This window comes from Salvelinus sp. IW2-2015, linkage group LG33, assembly GCF_002910315.2.
Source record: "Salvelinus sp. IW2-2015 linkage group LG33, ASM291031v2, whole genome shotgun sequence".
Lineage (NCBI taxonomy): Eukaryota > Metazoa > Chordata > Actinopteri > Salmoniformes > Salmonidae > Salvelinus > Salvelinus sp. IW2-2015.
In genome coordinates this window covers 5998651-6025827 of record NC_036872.1, presented here as the reverse complement: position 1 = coordinate 6025827, position 27177 = coordinate 5998651, and the positions used below count along the sequence as shown (strand labels likewise).

The 27177-nt window shown below is 41.6% G+C and overlaps 2 protein-coding genes across 3 annotated transcripts in view; one reads left to right on the top strand and one right to left on the bottom strand.

Moving 5' to 3' along the window:
* Positions 1 to 11117, bottom strand: part of LOC111958018 (ras GTPase-activating protein 1) — a 52680-nt gene extending 41563 nt beyond the window's left edge. For both annotated transcript variants that reach the window (XM_023979183.2, XM_023979184.2), the window contains exon 1: positions 10064 to 11117. In XM_023979183.2, the coding sequence (XP_023834951.1) occupies positions 10064 to 10593 (530 nt within the window). In that variant the 5' untranslated portion in view covers positions 10594 to 11117. The remainder of the gene's footprint in view (positions 1 to 10063) is intronic.
* Positions 10903 to 20091, top strand: LOC111958020 (translation initiation factor IF-2). The gene is made up of 6 exons (XM_023979187.2): positions 10903 to 10958; positions 11800 to 11837; positions 14096 to 14141; positions 14677 to 14801; positions 19002 to 19273; positions 19559 to 20091. The coding sequence occupies exons 4-6, from the start codon at positions 14693 to 14695 to the stop codon at positions 19715 to 19717; spliced, it is 540 nt and encodes a 179-aa protein (XP_023834955.1). The 5' UTR covers positions 10903 to 10958; positions 11800 to 11837; positions 14096 to 14141; positions 14677 to 14692; the 3' UTR covers positions 19718 to 20091.
* The last annotated feature ends 7086 nt before the right edge of the window (positions 20092 to 27177 follow it).

Below are 27177 nucleotides of genomic sequence, written 5' to 3'. Positions count from 1 at the left end.
ATCTAGCAACTTAGTTAGCAAACCAAATGCCAGTGGTGGAAAAAGTACCCAATTGTCATGCTTGAGTAAAAGTAACGATACCTTAATAGAAAATGACTCAAGTGAAAGTCACCCAGTAAAATACTACTTGAGTAAACGTATTTAGTTTTAAATATACTTAAGTATCAAAAGTGTATGTAATTGCTAAAATATCAAGAGTAAAAATAAATAATTTCCCTTATATTAAGCACACCAGGTGGCACCATTTTCTCTCTAAATTTACAGATAGCCAGGGCCAGACCAACACTCAGGCATCTTTACAAACTAAGCATGTGTGTTTAGTGAGACCGCCAGATCAGTGGCAGTAGGGATAACCAGGGATGTTATTTTGAAAAGTGTGAATGACAAATTTTCCTGTTCTGCTAAGCATTTTGGGTGTCAAGGAAAATGTGTGGAGTAAAACGTATATAATTTTCTTTAGAAATGTATAAATTGTCAAAAATATAAAATAGGCAAGATACCCCCAAAAAACCTACTTAAGTAAAAATACTTTAAAGTACTACTTAAGTACTTTGCGCCACTGACAAATGCATAGCTGGAGCCCTGGGCTGGTTATAATTTATTTGAAAATCATACCGTGGGTCTTCTGAAATACTCCAGTATACGGTTTATCGCCCAAGCCTACTGCATATAGAGAGAAAGCACTGGGGGCTCCCGAGTGGCACAGCGGTCTAAGGCACTGCCTCTCAGTGCTCGAGGCTTAAGATATCACACAATGTGTTGATTTAAACGTTTGTATTTTCCTGCAACTTTCTGAAACGGCACAGGAATGCCGGTCTGTGTGCGCGCGTGCATATGTCTACACTTTGATGCTAATGATAACCTTCTTCTGGTAGAGATGGAAAGGCTTTCCCAAAATCTAGAGCCCAACCGATAAATCAGTTGACCGATAGCCTTTCACAGAAATATTTGTATCGGTCTTTATGCCACAGGTCAAGCACCATTATATACGTAGAGTGAACAAATACATCTAGTCATTTATTTTTCAAAGGTTGTCTTAAGAGGGTGCTCTACGAGCTGCTCATTGAACATCATTCAGCCCTAAGTCACAATGTTGAAAAGAGTACGGTACGCATGACAGACAGCAACAGTGTATTTGAATAAGTAAATAATCAAAAGTACACATCACCAAGCAAGCAGCCCTGTCCTCATCACGTTCTTACTTCGTAAACAATATTTGTGATGAAATTGTTCATTTTGTCATTATAAAAGGTTGGTAGCAACATGTGAAAATCATTGTGGAAATCTGTTGCAGCTCAAGTCAACTACAAAATGCAATGCTCTCTCTGGGCTGGATGGCTAGCTAGCAACCAAAACGTAGCGACACACAATAATACCAAAGTCAATATCAGTGTTATGCACGCCTCTTGGAGGGAACGCAACACCCTGCTACACGCAACTCCCCATGGAGTGAAAGAGGTATGCGACTGTAGTTGCGGGTAAGGATGACAGAGAGAATTTTACCATTAACAGGGAATTTATTCCTTCACACAGTAATTTGGGGGAAAAGGGGCTGGACGGAACCAAAGCAAAGAAAGTAGAAGTTAGAGCCCCCTCTCCTACCTACCCACAACTTACCTAACTAGCACCACCTGGCGCACTAACCAAAATACAGGGGATGGCCCGCCCAGGTCTTACCTAGGGTGCATAGACAGAGTACATACTACGGGTATATGTACGCCTGCAGGCCTCTTGCCTAAACACTCCCAAGGGGCCTTCCCCTTCCCCCCTGGGAATAAAAACAGAATAATAGTAACTTAACGTGAACAATTTCAATACTCAAAACACAGTCCTTATTACAAAAACATACCTCAGCAGGACCGGCTACAAAATACTTTACAAAAACTGTCTGAGCAACAACCAACACAGGACATACTAATAAGCTCTTTCTCTGAGCAAAGCAACACTGGCTTTTATACAGCTGGAGAAAGACTCTGTAATTGCAGACAGCTGTATCCCCTGACGAGAGGGCGGGGTCAGCTCCAATCTGCAATGGGGCCGACCAATCAGCTGCTTGGGGGAATTCAGGAAGCCATTTCCTGAAATACATACACACAAATACAAACCAACAACACAGAAACTGGGGAACCTAACACGCCCACCCCAAAACCTGCAAACTCACAGTTTGCAATAACAAAACCCAACACGTATCCTCAGTTTACTAAACCTGTGATAGAGCATCGGCAACCACATTCGCCGAACCCTTCACATAGTGAATCTGTACATTGTATCCTTGTACAATCAGAGCCCACCGCATAAGGCGGTATAGGAATGTAGTTAGTCTCCATCTAGCCAGTGCTATGTGCGAACACTGAACTGGTGCCAAAGTGAACACGCGTACTTGATACAAAGACACCATTGCTATCTGGGCCTATTATGTTAGTGGACTTATTTCATTAGTTTTCCAAAATATGCAATCTGCAAGACAGTTGGGGCAGATCTATCATTGGGACCATGTGATTGTGTTCATGATGAGATAAGATTCTAATTTAGCTAGCTTGCTAAAAACAATGTGCGTAACTAAAACGAGAGCAGAAAGCATTTTCCTGCATGAGTATTTGTTAACCCTTTGGAGCATAATGTGTTAAAAGTGTGTTTTTCATTCCACAATATAGCTTCAGATATAATCGGCAAAGGACCCAAAAATCCCATATTTGTCAGGCTCTACCAAAAACCTTCTCAATTAATATGGTAACTACAAAGTAGTCTATGCCTGCTTGGCAGAATTATATCATGAATTTTGCATCAATGACACTACAGAAACAACGGTTTCTTGCTGGTGCACACTTGCATTAAAAGGGTAACTATAACCAACATTATATTTTCCCAGGGCTCAAAATTGGTCTGCTGATGTGGTTTAAGCATAGCATAGTCAAAATATACATTTTGAGCGCGAAAACCTGTAAAAAAAACAAACTGGGAAGAACGTTAACCTGGAAAAACTAAAAACAGAGAAAACGGAGTAAGCGATTTTATAGGATCTTAAAATGTGCACGTGTCTTGTCACTTGTCAGTTTCTAAAACTGTTTGAATGATATCTGTGAGTATAACAGAACTCATATGGCAGGCAAAAACCTGAGAAAAAATCCAACCAGGAACGGGGAAATCTGAGGTTTGTAGTTTTTCAACTCTTTGCTTATCCAAGAGATAGTGGAAATGGGGTTATATTGCACTTCCTAAGGCTTCCACTAGATGTCAACAGTCTTTAGAACCTTGTTTGAGGCTTCTACTGTGAAGTGGGGGCGAATGAAAGGGGAATGCCAGAGAGCCATGAGCTGACCAGGCGCGTTCACGTGAGAGAGTTAGTTTGCGTTCCATTGCATTTCTGAAGACAAAGGAATTCTCCGGTTGGAACATTATTGAAGATTTATGTTAAAAACATAACATGTTTCTACGGACTGTAGCGGAACTTTTTGACTTTGTCTGCACCTAGTGATCGCGCGTCATGAATTTTAATTACTGGGTTAAACGCGCGAACAAAAAGGATGTATTTGATCATAAATTATGGACTTCATCGAACAAAACAAACATTTATTGTGGAACTGGGATTCCTGGGAGTGCATTCTGATGAAGATCATCAAAGGTAAGTGAATATTTATAATGCTATTCTGACATCTGTTGACTACACAACATGGCGGATATCTCTTTGGGTTGTGTTGGTCTCTGAGCGCTGTACTCAGATTATTGCATAGTGTGCTTTTTCCGTAAAGTTATTTTGAAATCTGACACAGCGGTTGCTTTAAGGAGAATTGCATCTAAAATTCCATGCATAACAGTTGTATCTTTTAGCAATGTTTATTATGAGTATTTCTGTAAATTCATGTGGCTCTCTGCAAAATCACCGGATGTTTTGGAACTACTGAACATAACGCGCCAATGTAAACTCAGATTTTTGTATATAAATATGAACTTTACCGAACAAAACATACATGCATTGTGTAACATGAAGTCCTATGAGTGTCATCTGATGACAAAGGTTAGTGATTAATTTTCTCTATATTTCTGCTTTTTGTGACTCCTCTCTTTGGCTGGAAAAATGTCTGTGTTTTTCTGTAACTATGTACTGACCTAACATAATCGTTGTGTGCTTTCGTCGCAAAGCCTTTTTGAAATCGCACACTGTGGCTGGATTTACAACAAGTGTATCTTTAAAATGGTGTAAAATACTTATGTTTGAGGAATTTTAATTATGGGATTTCTGTTGTTTTGAATTTGGCGCCCTGCAGTTTCACTGGCTGTTGACGAAGTGAGACGCTACCGTCCCACATACCCTAGAGAGGTTAACTGGGTCATCATTTCGTGGCAAGGGCGCAATCCTCTCAACTACACTGTCCTCAAGAGGTGTCCATTACGCTGCCAGGGATGTTAGGATGTCCAGCCCTGAGAGTGACATTGTAAGAAGCCGTGGACGGACTGGTGTCACCACTCTAAGGCCCTGGTCGACAGTGTGTGCACTTCAATCAGCGAAGGTCCCAAACAGTCAATCATATTTTTCAGGAAATGTGATTATATTTGGATGAAACCAGATCAAAGTATGACTTTCAAAGAATGAAAAAAAGATGGTTGCTTCTACATTGATAAAGTTCGATCATAAAGTTACTGGTCCCCTCCCGCATGTCAAACACTGATTCAGCAGACGGAATTATTAAGGGCTTTTTGTGACATCACAAAAAGTCTAATTTTAATACACTAATGGTGAAGTCATGTTCTCGTACCTAATTTAAAATAAGTACCACCTTGTAACCAACATCGCAAATGGCCGTGGTTTACTTAGCTTGGTAGCTAGTCTGCTAGTGCCAAAATGGACAATTCATAAACTTCTTGACATAGTCATGATATATGAACATTGTCAGACAGTATTTATATTTAAGGAAAAATACCCTGAACTCACCCTGTAAAGTCAACTGAAATTGTCCACGCTAGCTAGCTTGATAAACAGTGCTGACAATTCCACTTGGGCTAGATAGCTAAATTAGCCTACAGACAACATTTGTCAATATTAATGCTGTTACAATAACAAAACAGTTGGAAACAAATATTTGGTGAAACCATGATGCGATGCATGACAGGACTGGACGTTGTATGCAATTTCAAAGTTGTTCGAGTTGCTTTGTGTATCGGCGAAATTGCTTGAGAAAATGTCACTTCAACACTGCATCCATGTTGCTTCAAAGAACCGCCAGTCAAGGCGAGCTCCCCATCCACTGAGCCTACTAGCTCACCACCAACTCAAGTCTGTCTTTTCAGACTACCTGGTAGTTTAACATGAGAAAAAAACTCATTTAAATTTTGGGGGGGAGGGGAACACACTATACAGTGATTTCGGAATGTATTCAGACCCCTTGACTTTTTATTACATTTTATTATGTTACAGCCTTATTCTAAAATTGATTAAATAGTCCCCCCTCCTCATAACACCCCATAATGACAAATACATTTTAAAAAACAGGAGCGCTGCAAAGCGGTAAGCCCACTCAAGCTCACAGAACGGGACAGTGCTGATGAAGGTTGCTCGTAAAAATTGTCTGTCCTCGGTTGCAACACTCACTACCGAGTCCCAAACTACCTCTGGAAGCAACATCAGCACAAGAACTGTTAGTCGGGAGCTTAATGAAATGGGTTTCCATGGCCGAGCAGACACACACAAGCCTAAGATCACCATGCAAAATGTCAATCGTCGGCTGGAGTGGTGTAAACCTCACCGTAACTAGACTCTGGAGCAGTGGAAATGCATTCCGTGGAGTGATTGATCACTCTTCACCGTATGGTAGTCCGACGGACAAATATGGATGCCAGGAGAACGCTACCTGCCCGAAAGCATAGTACCAACTGTAAAGTTTGGTGGAGGAGGAATAATGGTCTGGGTTGTTTCTTGATTTGGGCTAGGCCCCTTAGTTCCAGTAAAGGGAAATCTTAACGCTACAGCAAACAATGACATTCTAGACAATTCTGTGCTTCCAATTTTGTGGCAACGGTTTGGGGAACTCCCTTTCCTGTTTCAGCATGACAATGCCCCTCTGCATGAAGCGAGGTCCATATAGAAATTGTTTGTTAAGATTGGTGTGGAAGAACTTCACTGCCTGCACAGAGCTCTGACCTCAACCCCATTGAACACCTTTGGGATGAATTGGAACGCTGACAGAGCCAGGCCTAATCGCCCAACATCAGTACCCGACCTCACTTATGCTCGTGGCTGAATGGAAGCAAGTCCCCGCAGCAATGTTCCAAAATCTAGTGGAAAGCTTTCCCAGGAGGCTGTTATAGCAGCAAAGGGGGGAGACCAACTCCAAATTAATGCCCATGATTTTGGAATGAGATGTCCGACGAGCAGGTGTATACATACATTTGGTCATGTAGCGTATAATGTTTTATCAGAATAACTGTTTGAGACTTTTAAGTCATGAGCAAAAATGTGTTAGGGCCTCAACTATAATGTGTCAACAATAAGTGATGATGTAAAATTGCTGACTGTAGCAGATCTGTAGTGCTATGCTACATTGACAACAATAAATATGAAATCAGCCAAAGAAGCCATAATGCTTCATACAAAATAGTTTCTCTGAGTCTTGATGTTGAATTGCAACGCACTTTGTTTTGTCTGACAACATTGTGTGCGTACGGTAGGGTAATTTGTAACCTTTGGCACAGCACGTCACACCAGGCACTAAGTCTGAACATGCTAGTTTACAGTGGCCATTTCACCACAACTCAACCCACAGACCAGGAGACCAGATAAAGAGGACTTGTGTTGCAGCAGATTCCAGTTGTGTGAAATGTCCCTATAGTTGATTAAAAAATACATAAAATTAAAAAAAATCTGACATCTCTCATTGTGGGAAAAATAACAAGGGTAAAAAAATGTGTCCCATTCATTACACATGTGACATCTGTGTCACTGCCTGGCGCCCCTACAGAAAGGGATATAAAGGAAATCGTGGTGAAACCACTGACGTTGGGCTAAACATTTATTTTCACTGCTTGTAAGCAGTGGATTTCCAGTTGGGCTGCTTCCAAAGCGTTGTTCATCACAAATGTAGAAACGAATGGGAGCTAAAAAGCTGGCCTTCCCCCTTCCTCTGCAATCTGACAGGGAGATATGTAGCTCCTAAAATAAGAGCTGATTCCACACTTCAGCCCCAGTCACTTCCATATCTCACAGCGGGGGCCAGAAATGATAAAAGCTCAGCACTTCTCTAATGAGACTGTGACAAACGCGAGTGCCACAAGCACACACACTACAAAGAAAATATACATAGGCCTATATGATTGTGTAGGGAAACCCAATAAGTTCCATCTCCCACAATGGATAGTCCTACTGCAGCACACGGACACAAAAGCCTACAGTAGGAGGGCATAGGCTAGCCAAATACCTCAACTCCATGATGATTTCTCCACAGAGTTGAAGCACAGACTAGAGTTTTTGAAATTACCTCGGACTTAAACATTTAAAATTCTTAAACATTTACCATGTAGGCCTACCTATGTTTGTCCTCTGGTGTAGCGTGCTTTTTTGTTTGCTGAAATGTAATAAAACGTTAATCAAATATAACCACCGACTGTTTCCTTATTGCTGTTGCTCTAAGACAGCAACTCAGTGCAAATATGCCAATTCAATTACAAGAAGGAAACAGTCCGTGGTTTTACTTGATTAACGTTTTATTTAAGAAATGTGGATTTCAAACAAAGACACGCAACAGAGAACAAACATAGGTACACAGTAAATTTAAAGAATTTACATTTTAAGTATCGACAGCATATCGACTCAAAGGAGTCAGAGGTTTTTTTTAAACTCTACACACACAAAAAAAGTTACTTTTGCTCCATCATATTTTGTTACTTTACACGATCAATTTATGTTTCATGGCGGAATTATATTTTCTGTGGTAGAATTTACTTAAGGGGATAATCCACCACAAACCACTAATTCCTATGATTAACAGTGGTAAAGAGCATTAAATACCACTAATATGTGAAAATAATTATTTGTGAAGAAATTGTTCATTCTGTCTTTATATAAAGTTAGTAGCAGCATGTGAAAATCATTGTGGAAATCTGTTGCAGCTCAACTACAAAATGCAATGCTCTCTCTGTGCTGGATGGCTAGCTAGCAACCAAACGTAGCTACACACAATAATACCATAGTCAATATCAGCATGTGAAGTAGCTAGCTAGCGAGCTGTAAAATAGCCTAAACAAACTGGACTATCCATTTAGGTGTCTATCTCACAGAGTTCAACTGCAGTTCGCCTCTGCCCAGAGCAAGTGCAGAATATGCAGCTAATGCAACAATGGCCCTTTCCCAGGTTTCCCACAGGGTGCTGTGCGATATGGTACTTGAAGGAGAAACCGTTTAGACACCGTTTAGATTGAGCACATCTAAGCGAAATATATACTTTGTCAAGATGATATAGACAGATAGATGTTTTAAGACAAGTACGCCCATACCATCTATTGGATGATTTGGCGATCTGTAGCGCAGGTAATTGTTTTAAAAGCATTTTGAAATGTGATAGTGTGTTATCCCCTATGTCCAGTGACGAGAACCATGTAGCTATGACGCGTTCCTACACAATTTCCTGATTTCACAAATGGACCACTTAGAAGTGAAATCCTAGGGATGGAACCTAGGCGTAAAAAAATGTAATGACTTATTTCTGGCTGTGGATTATCCCTTTAACTCAGTGGAACTTGATGTGCAGCAGATTAATTCATGTAGAAATTAACTATTCAAATTTCCTTCTGTCAAAAACGCATGCTTTGCAACCGTACATTTGTACATTGACATGTGTCATTTAGCAGACACTGAAGTTGTTCAATAAAAACGTGCATTCAACTAAGTTAAATAAACAACCACATGTAAAAAGTTGAAAGTTTATATAACCGTCACTGTCATTGTAGTTAAACTGGTCTGTTCCCTGTACTACACTGTTTACTGCTGGCTTAGGAGTTGGCAGAGAAGCTCATAGAAGAGAAAGAAGCAGATGGGTGTACAAAGCTCCCTTCACTATACCAGTTATTTGGAAATAAAACTTTGAATGTAAAGTGCATTTTTAATTTAGTAGTTAGGACAAACAACTCAAAGTGCTAAAACTGACAACATTCATTTGGGAGGTACTGGTTCTAATTGAGTTGAAACATGATTACCTGAATACATTTAATCAATCGGACAATAATTTCAAATTATTATTTCTCAATTGTTTGTGTTTCAATAACAGAATTTAAAAAAGTATATCTGTATTAATTATTTTTTACATTAAATTATCTGTTTCCATTAGGTGTAAACTACTGTCCTAAAATGTTATTGTCGATCCAAATAATTTTTTGTGTAGTCTGAGCCCAACTCTGTGGATGAAATCATTGTGGAGTTCTTGGCTAGGCATGGGCTAGCCTTATTCAGGAGGGACATGTGAGTTGAATTATTTCCTGAGAACACCAATTAGAAAACCAAAGTCAATTTCAAATAAAATAAATTATGACCACATGATTCTGTGGATTAAAAGAAGATCCTAATTGGTGCTCAGAATGATGAAGCAAAATGATTTTTGACAGGTGCTAGATAGGTTTCACATCTGCTTCACCTGCCACAGGCTGGCCAAATAACTTTAGTGTGGCCTTGAAAGAAATGCATTACAATTATTCCGGGAATGATATTGCATTCATAATTGTAAGCAAGTGAACTGGCTGAGTTGGGAAAATAAGGCAACCAGTATGCAAATATTTCTCTACATTGAGAGATTAATGGTAATTTTTCTCAGGTATATACACATTATTCATTACTTCACTAGATTTATGATTAACAACAACCTAGGTTACTTGGAACACCCTGACATCTACCTTCTTAATTTGACTTGCTGCCATTAGCGACATCAGCTGCAACAAGTATAATAGAAACTTGAGCACTGGTGATGGCCGCAGCAGGAAGGAAATATACCCCGGTCGTTTTAAAATACTATTTTGGTTTTCTAACTAAGTGTCAATGAACAATACACAGAACAATTTGAGTGTATATAAAACAAATCCTTACTGGTTCGTGGGCGGCGCTGAGAGGGGGAAGACCACCTCCTCTTCCTCGTATTCAGGTCCATCCTGCATGTCGCTTTCATCCACAGTTCCGAGTCCCCCGTAGCCTGGGGGCGGTGGGGGAGGTGGTGGCAGAGGTGGGAAGAGACTTGACCCGTCGGGACCCACCGAGGTGGGTGACATCCGGATGCCGGGTCCCTCCGAGGTGGGGGAGTAACACACACTGCCAATGGTCCCTGAACTTGTTCCTAGAATAATTGCATGTCCGCCACTCCCTGTAGCGGACAAGGCAGGTCTGGCAATATCTCCTCCAGACACGGGGTAAATCATACTTATATCAGGGGGGGAGTCTGGGGAGGTGTTCAACGGGTGGCGGAGGTTTGTTGCAGCTCCCTGGCCCAAATCAGTGACCCGCACTCTGGTCGGGTTGGGATAAAACGGAAAATGGGCCGTCTCTGGGCCTCCACCGCCCGCTACCCCTTTCCCTGCCGAGACAGAGCCCGTATCCTCGCTACTGACCTCCGCAGCCATCATTTTCGTTAAATACGTAGAGGGGAATAAGTCGAGAAGGGAACCTGCCCTTCCCCTCTAGTCTTGCAGCACCCCCTCACTGTTTGGGTTGGTAAAAACAACACCAAAAGTTTATTGGAAAACAACACGTTTACGGTAGCCAGCTAGCGGTTAGCTAATAACGCAAACTCGTTAGCTAAACTCTAGCCAAAGCTAGTTACCTACATTAGCTAGCTATGAAGACGAGTTTTCATGAGTTTAAAGTTCTGCTAGAATTGCGGTTTTGAAAATAACGTTTAAATACCTGAAGGGAGAGGCAGATGACGTATTTTATTCCTTTTTTTCCCTAGTCCTGCCTGCTCCCTCGGCAGCCACCAGTCTACTTGTCGGTAAGTATTGTTTTATTGTCACTGCCTGTGTGTGAAATCCTGTATTGTGCTGTTGTTGTTTTGCTCCTACGGAGATCCCAACTGTCTTAGAATGCCACCACAAACGGCCCCCTCTGTCGCCTGAACCTCTGGTGGACTTCGTTTAACCGATGTTACCCACCAACTGAGGTAATTACAGCTCTTGCGTAAATTTGCGTTTCTTTCTCGATTACGGGGCTGGAGGCTTGCTGCCGCCGCTATTCGCTCCCTCCCTCTCCCCACTCTGCTCGCTAACGCGCAGGCCCAGCCAAGCGAGTACCGAGTAAATTCACGGCGCGAGCTGCATCCATTATATCTGCTATCGGTGAGGAAGTGAAAAGCAGTGTCAACACCGGATTACACTACAATCACTCCATTAAAAGGAGGGAATTGTCATACCATTCATATGATGAATGTGGCACGCCACATGTATGACACGCGTTACCTTTGAATAGTAATTCAGAACCACACATAGTACTGTCTGATACTGGACCCTTTCAATGGTGATTTTAACTGAGACCGCGTGCGCATGTTCACCATAGAAGCCAAAACATTTCCCGGGATTTTTTTGTCAACTTCCTGGGTTTTCATATTTAGATTAAGCATGATTCTTATAAAAGCATGCTTGATTTATAAATTGGTGAGCTGTTTAGACCCTGATTTTAATAGTTGCGTAGTCTCTGAGCTAGCCAAGTTGGCAAGTATTGACAAAATAATGTTAGTTACAGCAGCTAGCTATAATTTAAAAAAAGATTAGCTAGCTAACGGATTCTCGTCACGTTGTGTAGCTAACGTTACATGTAATTTCTCTGTTCCACTCTAGTCTGTTCCCACTCAATGATGACTTTTCCAATCACTCAGGTGTGTTCAACAATTCCTTTCAATGTTTGTCTGAAAATAATAAGTAAAACACTGACAGGTGAAATATATAATCAGATTAGCTAGCTACTTGTCATTGGGCTTTTAATTGGGAAATCAGCAGTTTCTACATACATCTTTGGACTTATACATGAATTATATGTACCCATTTGATTCTTGAAGAATATAACTTATACATGCCTTATGAGCTTAGTTCAACTGCCATACCCCACCAGAACCCCAAATATAAGATTGTTTTACTCCAATGTTTGTAAACAAAATGAATGAAAAACAAACACTGTATAGCCTCAAGCTATATCATGGATGGTCAGTCCTTGCTTCCATAGCTCTGTCTAAGAATTTGAGAGTGGAAACATTTCTCCAGCCCTTCAGCCCTGCTCAAAAAAATAAAGGGAACACTAAAATAACACATCCTAGATCTGAATGAATGAAATATTCTTATTAAATACTTTTTTCTTTACATAGTTGAATGTGCTGACAACAAAATCACACAAAAATTATCAATGGAAATCAAATTTATCAACCCATGGAGGTCTGGATTTGGAGTCACACTCAAAATTAAAGTGGAAAACCACACTACAGGCTGATCCAACTTTGATGTAATGTCCTTAAAACAAGTCAAAATGAGAGCTCAGTAGTGTGTGGCCTCACGTGCTGCTGTATGACCTCCTACAACGCCTGGGCATGCTCCTGATGAGGTGGCGGATGGTCTCCTGAGGCATCTCCTTCCAGACCTGGACTAAAGCATCCGCCACTCCTGGACAGTCTGTGGTGCAACGTGGCGTTGGTGGATGGAGGAGACATGATGTCCCAGATGTGCTCAATTGGATTCAGGTCTGGGAACGGGCGGGCCAGTCCATAGCATCAATGCCTTCCTCTTGCAGGAACTGCTGACACACTCCAGCCACATGAGGTCTAGTATTGTCTTGCATTAGGAGGAACCAGGGCAACCGCACCAGCATATGGTCTCACAAGGGGTCTGAGATCTCATCTCGGTACCTAATACCTCTGGCGAGCACATGGAGGGCTGTGCGGCCCCCCAAAGAAATGCCACCCACACATGACTGACCCACCAAAACCGGTCATGCTGGAGGATGTTGCAGGCAGTGAACGTTCTCCACGGCGTCTCCAGATTCTTTCACGTCGTTCACGTGTGCTCAGTGTGAACTGCTTTCATCTGTGAAGAGGACAGAGGCGCCAGTGGCGAATTTGCCAATCTTTGGTGTTCTCTGGCCAAATGCCAAACGTCTGCATTGTGTTGTGGCTGTAAGCTACAACCCCCACTGTGGACGTCGGGCCTCATACCACCCTATGGAGTCTGTTCTGACCGTTGAGCAGACACATACACATTTGTGGCCTGCTGGAGGTATTTTTGCAGGGCTCTGGAGATGCTCCTCTGCTCAAAGGTGGAGGTAGCGGTCCTGCTGCTGGGTTGTTGCCTCCTCGGCCTCTCACGTTCTGATTACTGGCCTGTTCTCTGGTAGCGCTCCATGCTCTGGACACTACGCTGACAAACACAGCAAACCTTCTTGCCACAGCTCGCATTGATGTCCATCCTGGATGAGCTGCACTACCTGAGCCACTTGTGTGGGTTGTAGACTCCGTTCTCATGCTACCACTAGAGTGAAGCACCGCCAGCATCAAAAGTGACCAAAACATCGCAGGAAGCATCGGACTGAGAAGTGGTCTGTGGTCACCACATGCAGAACCACTCCTTTATTGGGGGTGTCTTGCTAATTGCCTATAATTTCCACCTGTTGTTTATTCCATTTGCACAACAGCATGTGAAATTTATTGTCAATCAGTGTTGCTTCCTAAGTGGACAGTTTGATTTCACAGAAGTGTGATTGACTTGGAGTTACATTGTGTTGTTTAAGTGTTCCCTTTATTTTTTTGAGCAGTGTATATTTTTTTTACCAAAACAGAGACATGGAAGAAACTTAATCGCAGCTTTAGTGGTTTTCATTTGCTTCATATTGTAACCTGCAGTAGGCTATCTATGTGAGTGAAGTACAATGAAAATACTGGTTCCAACTACCCTGACCAAGGGCTGTTGGTCTTGCTGGCAAAGGCTAATCCCCTGTCAGTTAGACCAAATGGCTTGAAGGCTCTTATTCAAAGACTAGGAAACACTTACATATAGCCATGTTACAATTTAATATTTCATATATCTTTGTTGTTGTTGTTTGTTGTTGTTGTTAGCTAACATCAGGGGCATCCTTGTGTATTATCATGAACAGGGTATGAAAAGGAGGTCCTTAGCCCTGGTGACGAAGGCTGCTGCAGGTACAGGACTACCTGTGTCTTTAGTTAAGGTATGAAATGGAGGGAAGAGGTGGCGCAAGAGAGGAAGGGAGGTGGAATTAGAGACGTGACTAGGGTTGGTGGATTTTGAGGGGTTAGTGGCAAGAGGGGATTGGGTACACATTGATTTCGGGGAGAGTGGGTAAAGAAATAGGCTGTGTTCTGACACCCTGCATCCAGAAGTGTTCACACTTTAATTTCACCCACTGCATCTAAAAGCATTGGATTGGTGCAAGCATAATGGGGAGACATTCCACCATAGCACAAAATTACTGACTGACCCCAGGCCAAGTTATTTTCTTTCCTAACCCCCTGTATTATTAGAATATTGTGAAAAAAAGAACAATCCACTACCTAAAACACTGCAGATTAGGCAGGATCAGGCAACAGTGTAAAATCATGTTTAATTACTGTACTGTAAACAGCATTTTATCAACACAGAAGTTATACAGTGTTATGCTTGAATGTTTTTAGTTGACTTACATCTAACGACAATGCTTTCCTTTTGAAATTACAGAACTGGATTGGTAACTATGGGTGTTCACTTAATACCTCCTGCAACACCCGGCGTCGCAAAGCTGCTGGTTATAAGCGCGGTGTCTGCCTATAACTTGTTTTGCGCAGAGCTGCTGAAGGGGAAAGGTATGTATTCTCAGATGAATGTTTATTCCAACATAAAAAATCTAGTCATACATTCTGATGTGAAATGTTGCGAATTGCTCTATCACTTTCACTTCTCCATTCCATAATGCATCTTTCCACAGTAGTCCTATTTTAGTCAGAAAAATATGATATATTCCTCATTTCAAATAAGACTGTTTCCTGCTGGATGTTTTTAAAGGGGGTTTTAAGTAAGAGTTTTATTTAAACAATGGTATTAATTCATTTTAATTTGGCGGACGCCTTATCGGGACACTCAAAGACATCTTACATTAAAAGTAGGCCTACATAAAATGAAATGCGGTACGTAAAGTCATAAAATGAAGTGCGTCAATCAACAGTGCAATTTAAAATAGAAACAATCTAAAATCAAAGGACCAGACAAAATAGGACAGATAAAAAGAGGAGGGAGGGGTTGGGAAGAGGATACAAACCCGGTTTAGGGTAAGGGTTTGGTTTAAGGTGGTAGATTACCCAGTTTAGGGTAAGGGTTTGGTTTAAGGTGGTAGAGTTTGGAATAGGAGCTAAAGGCCCGGGCACGCATGGTGGAATGGGGGGAGACAAGGAGACCAGCAGAGGAGGAGCGGATGGAGCGGGAGGGGGCATAGACTGGGAGAAGATCAGAGAGGTAGGTTGTGGAGGGCTTTGTAGGTGAGGAGGAGGATTTTAAAGTTAATACAGGATACCACAGGGAGCCAGGATTGGTTTGACGTGTTCAGTTGATCTGGTGCTGGTGTGAATTCTGTCAGCAGTTCGGAACCAGTTGGAGTCTATTGATGAGTTTGGTGGGGATCTGGTGAGGAGAGTGTTACAGTAGTCTAGTCGGGAAATAACGAAGGCATGGATGAGGGTTTCGGTGCTGTAGTGGCGGAGGTGGAGGGATGCTGTCCGGGTGCTGGTTTTTATGTGGAAAGAAGGAACTATCCAGGGAGGGACCGAGGCTTTTGACTTGTGTTTTAGAGAGGGACCAGGAAACCATCTTTGGTGATGCTTTGAAAGAGTGGATTTGGCGCTGATGAGCATGACCTCTGTCTTGTTGCTGTTGAGTTTGAAAAGGTTCATGCTCATCCAGCTCTGGATGTTGTGAAGGCAGCTGATGAGGGAGGGGAGTGGTGGGTTTGGTGGAGAGGTAGAGCTGGGTGTCATCAGCATAGCAGTGGAAGTGAACTTTGTGATGTTGCATGATCTTGCCCAGGGGTAGGAGGAATATGGATTCTTCTGACAATAAGCGTTCATGGTTGAGGAAGATTTTTCCACATTAATGAGTGATTTACAGGAATGAGGTCCATGGTTTGAATCACAAGTGAAATGTATTCAGAAATCTATTACTTAAAACTATGTGGCTCACTACAAATCACTTGTCAATCCATAATAATTCAGCAGTTGTGAGATGGGATGCCTACAGTAAGTGGTAATGACAGTGTATCTATTCACGCTACATCAAGCTGCCCTCAAACCTATATAACTAGTACACAATAATTTATGCAATATCAACATTGTTCTGAAACAGGTTGGCTGGAGTTGTGCTGTTATCTAACAACCAATACTGCTTGACTGTAATTACATAGCAGTTACATAGCAGTAAGTACAAAGTGATGCCATGTTTCTTAATTCGTTTCCAAGTGCTGGAGGTCATACTACCAGGCTGCCATTACTGGAAATTTGGTCTAAGTCACCTTCACGTCTCTTGTCCTCTGAAGGCACTCCAACATTTACAATTAATGGGAATCTTCTAGCCACTGGGAAACACTGGAAATGTATAGGGAAAACCCCACCCACCAATAACGAGACGCAAGTAGACGCAATCACAATTAGGTGACGCATGTCACACCAATGAAACATTCGACTTGGGTATTCCGTGATGTTCAATTAGAGAACAATTTAAAAGTGAATTGTTTCATTACACTTGTGCTCTTCATTACATAAAGCAATTTGTTTTCCAACATATTTAGAAAGAGGTTAAGCTACACATGCCTAAGTTGCATGACTACGTCGCTTACAAGTGTCTGCTTAATGGCGTATATTATGTGGGGACTATAATAGCTTTATAATATTGATACATCATGGGTCACGTGTGTTATTGTGTGTTTATAACCTACTGTATCTAGCCTGTTAATCAGTTGAATATCTGATTAAATAGTGAAAGAACATGGTGTGCTCGCCTTAGCTCTGTCACGGTAGAACTGTGTCCCGTGGCACTGGAGCAAGAGCGCCCATTGTCTTGTACCACCGCATCGGTACAATAAACCGGAGATTTGTGACAGTTTTTGTACGTTTTTGTGTGCTATTTTGAGGGGCTGCACTGCTAAATGCAACGTCTCCTATGGTGCGGAGCCTAGTGCAAGGAATTATGAGGAGGCCATTGTTAGAGGAGTGCAGTGAGCAGGTCGGAATGTAGGAGTGCAGAAGGTCAGTAACGTATGAGTGCGCCAGTCCATTGGGTGCTTTGTAGGTGAGCATTAGCAGTTTGAAGGTGATCCTGTATTGGTCAAGTAAGCCAATAGCTCACAACACTTTCACCACGACAATATCCTCTGTTATAGTTGACATCAGTATACAATATTGTCATCTCAGGTGACCCGACAACCCTCAGTGGCAGGTGGGGGAGTTTAGGTGAGATGGAGAGGAGGAAATTCCAGAAGATGGCTGAGGAGCTCAGGGAGTCAAGGGATAAAGGACAGATGACTGAAGACGTTAGGGCAAGAAGAGTTGATGACCACGGTGCACAACTGAGCAAGAGGACAAGTACATTGGAGTGTCTAGTTTGAGAAACGGACGCCTCACAAGTCCTCAACTGGCCTTCTAGGCAGAGTTGCAAAGAAAAAGCCATATCTCAGACTGGCCAATAAAAATAAAAGGTTAAGATGGGCAAAAGAACACAGACACTGGACATAGGAACTCTGCCTAGAAGGCCAGCATCCCGGAGTTGCCTCTTCACTGTTGACGTTGAGACTGGTGTTTTGTGGGTACTATTTAATGAAGCTGCCAGTTGAGAACTTGTGAGGCGTCTGTTTCTCAAACTAGACACTCTAATGTACTTGTCCTCTTGCTCAGTTGTGCACCGGGGCCTCAGCACTCCTCATTCTATTCTGGTTAGAGACAGTTTGCGCTGTTCCGTGAAGGGAGTAGTACACAGCGTCTTCAGTTTCTTGGCAATTTCTCACATGGAATAGCTTTCATTTCTCAGAACAACAATAGACTGACGAGTTTCAGAAGAAAGGTCTTTGTTTCTGGCCATTTTGAGCCTGTAATCGAACCCACAGAAGCTCCAGATACTCAACTAGTCTAAAGAAAGACAGTTTTATTGCTTCTTTAATCAGAACAACAGTTTTCAGCTGTGCTAACATAATTGCAAAATGATTTTCTAATGATCAATTAGCCTTTTAAAATGATAAACTTGCATTTGCTAACACAACATGCCATTGGAACAGAGTAGTGATGGTTTCTGATAATGGGCCTCTGTACGCCTGTGTGTAGATACTCCATTAAAAATCAGTTGTTTCCAGCTACAATAGTAATTTCAACATTAACAATGTATTTCTGATCAATTTAATCTACAAAAAATGTGCTTTTCTTTCAAAAACAAGGACATTTCCAAGTGACCCCAAACTTTTGAACGGTAGTGTATGTTATCCACGCCAAGCTCTGTGTCTTCCCTGTTAGATGAATGTGGTGAAAAAGGTTGGTTCGCCTATTGCTCTTTTGAGGATAGGACCATCGTAATTCGATGTCTGGGGCATGAGTTAACCATCAAGCGACCGTCATCTTTTGGAAAGAAACCGCTGGAAGACATACTGGCGAAGGCAGGGGACCTCAAATTTGAAATTATTTTTGTCTCATTCTATCTTGTTTTTGTTCAATTTTCCAATGAAATTTATACTTGACATAACTGAATAGATATTGTAGGACGGCCCCCGAAATTACTCTTAACAACTGTATGCAAATGGTTTATTGTGTGAAAAGTAAGGGAAGCGCTGCACCATAATATATTTTTGTAGATAAAGTTGCTCTTTTGGTAAAGGGGTTAATGTTTCTCCCTCTCTGATCATGTGTAGAATAATGCCTTATTAATGGCAGTTCATGTTCTGTAGCTTATGGTTTTTCCTTGATATTAATCTTTCAGATCTTTCTTGATAGTCTATTAGTGTAACTTAACAATAGTCCTTTTGCACATTGCTCCAGTCACCACCAGACGTGGCGAGGGTCGGCCGGGCCCCAGTGCAGCTCCAGTCCCCCCAAGAAGTGGCATGGGCCACAGTGGACCTCCAGTCCCCCCAAGAAAAAGCGAGGTCCAGCCTGGCCCCAGTGGAACTCCACTCCCATCCAGACATGGCGAGGGCCAGTCGGGCTCCAGTGAACCTCCAGTGCCCCTCAGACGTGGTGAGGAACAGACTGGCCTCAGCGGACCTCCGGGGCCCCCCAGACCCCTTGTTGCATCCTCACCTGATCAGCCGGTGGGTCTACATTCTTCCATTTTCAAAAGTCTGTCCAAAATATGCTTCTGCAACCACATTCATTGCAACTAGCGAAGACCCTGAAGCAACAACAAAAATAGGGTTGTTGACACCAAAATGTTCAGTTGAGACCAATCATATTTCAGCTACATTACTGTAGGGGAGGTGTTGTGGGGGCTGAACTACAAAGTAGTAGCCTCTACCTGTTTGTGAATGCAGGGGAAAGGCTATGGGTCATATTACTGCTATGATGTATAATTAGCAATTTTACATTCTTTGTTTCAGACCTTTGTGTTTTTTTCTGGGTATCCTGCCTTGGAGACTTTTCTGGTGGGTCCACTTCTCTTCACTCCACTGAAAACCAAAATTCTATATATTTCCTCATCATCCTTGCTGGTTCAGCTAGTAGTCCACTACACCTGTCACTCGTATAAAAAACCCTGAACCCATTACAGATGTTTGTATTCAAGACCAAACCTTGACTGAAGTAGCCCACAGCGTCCGATTCTCCAAGTGGAACGCAATTTGCACTTGAAGTCCATTCGCGTGTAAAGAATTTGCTAATGTCGAGCTGATCACATTCCTAGCTGTATTTTGTCTAACCTAGGAATTGACATGTTCCTTTCTAGCTATGTTGTCCTGTGGCCCTTCTTTTACCAAGCAAGTTGACTGAGAACCCAAACTGTATTACAGCAACAAACTTGGGACAATTTGCATGCATGGGAAGGTGAGGGGTAGAATGGGCCAAAATGAAGTGTACAAAAATCAAGATGTGTTTTTTGTGGGGTAGGGTCTACCCCTGGGGGGGGGTACAAGTAGACGGGGGTACTTATGTCATGCAATAAAATGCAAATTAATTACTTAAAAATCATACAATGTGATTTTCTGGATTTTTGTTTTAGATTCCGTCTCACAGTTGAAGTGTACCTATGATAAAAATTACAGACCTCTACATGCTTTGTAAGTAGGAAAACCTGCAAAATCGGCAGTGTATCAAATACTTGTTCTCCCCACTGTAGGTAGAGTTAATTAAAGTGACTATGCATAGATGACAACAGACAGTGGTTGGGGGTGGCAATGCGAATAGTCTGGGTAGCCATTTGACTAAACACCAGGAAATGAGCTCCAAGTAATTTTAATTTAAGAAATTTGTATCCAAGGTATTCCAACACATAATAGAGAGACACATGATCGTATACTAATGGAACCAAGGTTTGAAATGATTATATGTTTTAGTCAAACATATCTGTTTGGGCTTCTTGCAGTCAATATGCAGTCTACAAATTATTTGTAATTATAAACTGGGTGTTTCGAGCCCTGAATGTTGATTGGCTGACAGCCTTGGTATATCAGTCCGTATACCACGGGTATGACAAAACATGTATTTTTACTGCTCTAATTACATTGGTAACCAATTTATAATAGCAATAAGGCACCTTGGGGGTTTGTGGTATATGGCCAATATACCACGGCTAAGGGCTGTATCCAGGCATTTCGCGTTGCGTCGTGCATAAGAACAGCCCTTAGCCATGGTATATTGGTCATATACCACACCCCTCAGGCCTTATTGCTTAATTATGTCCCTGACCATACACTCTTGAAAAAAATAGTCCAGCGGCTGAATCTAGTTGCTGATCCCTGATTTAGGATGTTAACTTATGGGCTGTAGATGATGATCTACAATATCTCACGTCTCACCAGATAAAGCACAGGGAGTGGTGGAGTGTGCTTCAGGGTTCCAATGCATCCTTGTAGGTAAGTAAGAAGAAGCCTTGCAGGAGCCTTGGCTTGTGCGAGCCAGAACGGCTCATAGGAAAAAATGCCTCTCACCAAGTAGTTTCCGGTCCTAGTCTGAAACATCATTCACAAGTGTGTGTGAATTATTTTGCTGTATAAAGACATTTCTGCCCATTGCAACACTACAATAACACCTTTCTAAAATGTGACTTTCCAAATCCAAAACTAGTAAGGCCTACCCAACCGTTTCACTCCTGTTGAGTGGAATGTTCAAATAAAATGTATTTAGATAGCCCTTCTTACATCAGCTGATATCTCAAAGTGCTGTACAGAAACCCAGCCTAAAACCCCAAACAACAAGTAATGCAGGTGTAGAAGCACGGTGGCTAGGAAAAACTCCCTAGAAAGGCCAAAACCTAGGAAGAAACCTAGAGAGGAACCAGGCTATATTACCCAACATATACATTTAAGCAGTGCATTGTAGGTACACAACACCACAATTTCAAATGGTAGGACATACAGTAGGTACTCTTTCCATTTGTCCTATTGAAGTACACAGAAAACTATAGTATTTAGCCTAAAGCAGGATATGATTTTACAGTAGGCTATAGTGGTAGGCTAAAGGCTATAGTCACATGGCACTATGTTAATATGTTAGAGAAACACATTGGTCTGAACAACTTATAGTCTCTTAGTGAATGTCTCTTGAGAAAACTGAGAAAAAATTATCAAAATGTATGAGAATATTGCATTTTGAAATGCAAATGCTATTGAATCTGTAGGCAAATTGAAATAGTGATCCTAACATCAGTGGACCTGCGCGAGGGGTGTGTCAGATTAATTAGGGAGTTTTGGAGGGGCTGAATGTTGCACCATTTACGCCTAGGCGACAGCCGGGAGCCTCCTGTGGGTCTACTTTCTTCTGGTGAATTTGTATGACAGACAGACGAGAAGTCAGAGAAATATACAGTAAGTAAGCAACGTCAAAAAAGGACGACAAAGAAAAATGATCGGCCTAACATCCAACACATGCAGCTGCACAACAGTTTGAACCACTGGTAGTCCACTTTCCATTATATTAGCCTACTTGTAGAAATTGTAGTCTACTTAAGGCCAATATGGTTAATCGATTCGTAAGAGAGAACAACAGTCGATGTTGTTATATGGCCGACTTTCCTTCAAATCGCCTACTCAATAGCCTATCGGCCTATGCGATATTAAGCACATCTTTATAGTGGAGTTTATTATAGGCACAAGGATGCGACAGGTGCATCTATCTGCTTAGGCTCTATAGGCTACTACTTGACATTGACCTACGTCTTTATATGTCAACATAGCCTATATTAAAACCATGCAAATAAGTGTATCTTCTAACGTGTATGGTGGTAGGCTGCTTGCATCATGTGGTGCTGCAGCATATAGGCAATATATGTGGATGGATAAAGATGTGTCCATCTGCTGGAGCCCTACTTGTCCTTGGCAAACTTCATCAAAAGTTAAAACACATCATGGCACTGCCATCTGCATGATTATGAATTCAGTGCATCATTGTCAAGCAATATCCTAAATAGACATAGGGCCGCTGTTGTTATTTTACTGCTACTCTTGAATTATTTCTTACTTTTATTTCTTACTTTTTTTTGGTAGTTTTCTTCAAACTGCATTTTTGCAGTAATTATGACAACTTTCGGAGGACGTCCTCCAACTCATCAGAGCTCTTGCAGCATTAACTGACATGTTGTCCACCCAATCAAAGGATCAGAGAAAGCATAAGCTACAGCTAGATAGCACTGCAGTGCATAAAATGTGGTGAGTAGTTGACTCAAAGAGAGAGAAAGACAATAGTTGAACAGTTTTGATCAAATTCTTTTCTTCAAAAATGAAGGAGAAGCAAGAGCAAGAGAGCGATCTATTTTTTCAGTTTCAGTCTCACTTACTTAGCTAGCAAATGCCGCTAGCTAGTTTAGCCTACTCAAACACCCTGCTCAAACAGAGGGATGCTATGTTAGCTAGCTGGCTATGACTATTCAACACAACACTGGAAATTTTCCAAGTCAAGGTAGTGTAAGCTTTTTGTTTGACTCATTTATTGCCACTGGGGCCCACCGGTGTAACTGCTAAACTGGTTACTGACTATACACTGAAACGTTACTCCATGATTGTAGCGGGTTTGCTAATGAGTTAGTTCTATTAGCTATGTTGTCTATGACATTATTTTAGATAATATGGTGGCAACGATGTATGCCGTGTGTAGCGGTTACGATATGGTTTGCTTGGAATGTTTTTTTTTTGCCTGGTCACTGTAATAGGAGTCTTCGTCCTCCTCATCTGAGGAGTAGGAAATGTCGGACCAAGATGCAGCGTGGTGAGTATTCATATTTATTTCGAATACTTTTAAGAAAGAACAAAACAATAAACAAACTAAATAAACGAAGACGCTACAGTCCCGAAATAGTGAACACACGAACATGAACAACATAACAGGAACAATCACCCACAAAACACACTACAAAACAGGCTACCTAAATATGGCTCCCAATCAGAGACAATGACAAACACCTGCCTCTGATTGAGAACCATATCAGGCCAAATGAAAACCCCACATAGAAACACAACACATAGAACCCACCCAACTCACGCCCTAACCAACTAAAACAAAGAAAATACAAAAGAACTAGGGTCAGAATGTGACAGTCACAAACAGCTGATGTGTTGTGCATTGAAGTCCACAAACGAAAGGGAAAAGATGAGAAGAGGAGGAAAGCACATAGACGTTAGAAGGAATTCAACGTGGCTGCTATGAAATTGAACTGTTTTTACGTGTGCTCAGTGGTGTATTCATTCCGCCGATTCTGGTGAAAAAAAATTCTTAAACTGAAGCAAATGTAACGAAACAGGCATAAACATACCTGAATTTGACCAATAGAAACTCTTGTTTGCAAAGGTTGGACAAATGATTATACCTATAACAGCTAGATGCAGGCAAGAGTGTGCAAGGCGGTATTGAATGTGTCACTGTCTGTCCACTGTCTGTCACCTCAAATGGTTCTCTTTGTAGCAACCTCATGATAGGTGTAGGGGAAATTCGAGTATCATGTAGTAGCCTAAACCTATCGATGTTACATTGAACTGGGCGAATGGAATATGAATGACAGTCATCCAATATGCTGTAATAGAAGTAAGGCCATGCTCATGAGAAAAAAAATGGTCCTCCCTCATCATAAACAGCACTGACTACCAAAGAAGCACATATTCTTCCCATGACTCTCTCTTGGTCTCTGCCAACTCACAGGAATCCTCTCAGTATCCCTCACCCTATATCCATCTTCCTCTACTCTCTTCACTGCTTTGGCACACAACACTTCTGTACTATCTAACCCTGGCGGTCTCTATTCTATTCTATTTCTAATCTAGAATAGTTTATTATTGTTCTCATAATATACATTAAATGTAGGCTTAGTCTAGCTAGTCTTTCAATAATTAAGCCCTCAGGCATTTTTTGTCAGAAGTATTCTTTCAAATCTATTAAATTAATTCCAGCTGTATTGGACTTTCAGCTTCCTCCAAAGATTTTCTATTGGGTTCAGGTCTGGAGACTGGCTAGGCCACTAGTCCCTGAGCGCTGTCCTTCCTCTCCAACAACTGAGTTAGGAAGGATGCCTGTATCTTTGTAGTGACTGGGTGTATTGATACACCATCCAAAATGTAATTAATAACTTCACCATGCACAAAGGGATATTCAATGTCTGCTTTTGTTTATTTTTACCCATCGACCAATAGGTGCCCTTCTTTGCGAGACATTGGAAAACCTCCCTGGTCTTTGTGGTTTTAAGTTCACTGCTTGACTGAGGGACCTTACATATAATTGTATGTGTGAGGTTCAGAGATGAGGCAGTAAAATTAAAATCATGTTAAACACTATTGTTTGCTTGCAAATCATTATGTGACTTGTTAAGCAAATTTCTACTCCTGAAGTTTTTTAGACTGGCCATAACAAGGGGTTTGCATACTTATTGATGCAAGACATTTCAGCTTTTCCTTTTTAATTAATTTGTAAACATTTCCAAAAACATAATTCCACTTTGACATTATGGGGTATTGTGTGTAGGTAGGCCAGTGACAAAAAAAATACATCTTAAATTCAGGCTGTAACACAACAAAACGTGGGAAAAGTTAAGGGGTCTGAATACTTTGACGGCACTGTACATACTGAATAATATATTCAAAAGTCATCTCAGTGAGTTTTCCCTTTCTCTTTGACCATGCCTGAGTGGATGTTTCCCGATGTGACTAATAACCATAAACGTAATGTGGTCACAGGAACCAGAGAGTTGCTACGAGTACGTCTGTGTGTCATCCCTCTCCACCGGTGCGTTTGATCGGATAACACTGCAAACTCCCCCTCTAGTTTCCTCCTAATTGATCTCTCCAATACACATTAGCTAAATGTCTGTGTACCATGTGGTTTAGGTCATGCACTTAATTGTGTTGGCCTGTACAGTAGGTGGTCGCAAAACGCCCAGCCAAAGACATGACCAACCCTGCTATCGTGGTTAAGAAACCACATTATCAGTCCTCAGTGTATGGCATGATTGTGTTCACTGCCATGATTTGTGAACTATGCTTTGTTTCAAATAACACCTCAGCCTCATCGAGGCTAGCCCACCATATTTTGTACACTTGGCTGTTTTATTATATTACGTTTAGAGAGCCAGAGAGCTGTAGAAGTACAGCGGAGATAAAAAGCAGAGTGCGATACATTTTGACAGGTAGAGCAGGCCAGGTGCGAGACTACGTCGATGACCTTTCTCATCCGCTCAGTGGGATATGATTGGCCTGGTGGCATACACTGTGCGACAGCCAGCTGCTGAGTCGAGTGAAGTTGCACCTAGACACTGATCTATGGCCATTTTCTGTAGTTTTCCTCTGGACATGTAGGATAATCTTACAGAACTCTGCATGCAGGGTTTCAATGGGTTGTTTGTCCCATTTGATGAAATCTTGTTTTGCAAGTGGACCACACACCTCACTGCCATAAAGTGCAATTGGTTCAATGACATATTCAATTAGTTTTAGCCAAATTTGAATAGGTATTTCAATTTGAATTTGCTTTTTAATGGCGTAGAATGCCCTGCGTGCTTTCTCTCTCAGTTCATTCACTGCCTCATTAAGGTGTCCAGTTGACAAAAACCTAAGTAAGTGTAGTGTGTGCAGTACTCTCTATATGTTGTACCAATTGAGAACTTTGGTCTAATTCCCTGAGATCTGGATCTTCTCTGGAAAATCATTATTTTAGTATTTTTGGGGTTTACTGCCAGGGCCCAGGTCTGGTAGTACTGCTCTAGCAGGTCCAGGCTCTGCTGTAGGCCATGTGCTGTGGGTGACAGCAGGCATAGGTCATCTGCGAAGAGTAGGCATTTAACTTCTGAATTGTGGAGACTAACACCATCTCTCTCTCTCTCTCTCTCTCTCTCTCTCTCTCTCTCTCGCTCTCTCGCTCTCTCGCTCTCTCGCTCTCTCTCTCGCTCTCTCGCTCTCTCAAGGGCTTTATTGGCATAGGAAACATGTGTTTACATTGCCAAAGCAAGTGAAATAGATAATAAATACAAGTGAAATTAACAGTAACAAATTAACAGTAAAAATTACACTCACAAAAGATCCAAAAGAATAGACATTTGAAATGTCATGTTATGTCTATATACAGTATTGTAATGATGTGCAAATACTTAAAGCAAAAAAGGGAAAATAAATAAACATAAATGTTGGTTGTATTTACAATTCTCTCTCTCTCTCTCAGTTCAGTTTCCATCTCATGTGCACTTAACTTGTCTTCTCTCAAGAGGCAGGTCTGCCTACGGCGGCCTCTCTCAATAGCAAGGCTATGCTCACTGAGTCTGTACATAGTCCAAGCTTTTCTTAATTTTGGGTCAATATTACTCTCTGTTTATTCTTTCCAATATGTTAAGTAATAATATTTTTGTTTTCTAATGATTTGGTTGGGTCTAATTGTGTTTCTGTTGCTGTTCTGGGGCTCTGTGGGGTCTGTTTGTGTTTGTGAGCAGAGCCCCAGGACCAGCTTGCTTAGGGGACTCTTCTCTAGGTTAATCTTTCTGTAGGTGATGGTTTTGCTATGGAAGTTTTAGGAATCACTTCCTTTTAGGTGGTTG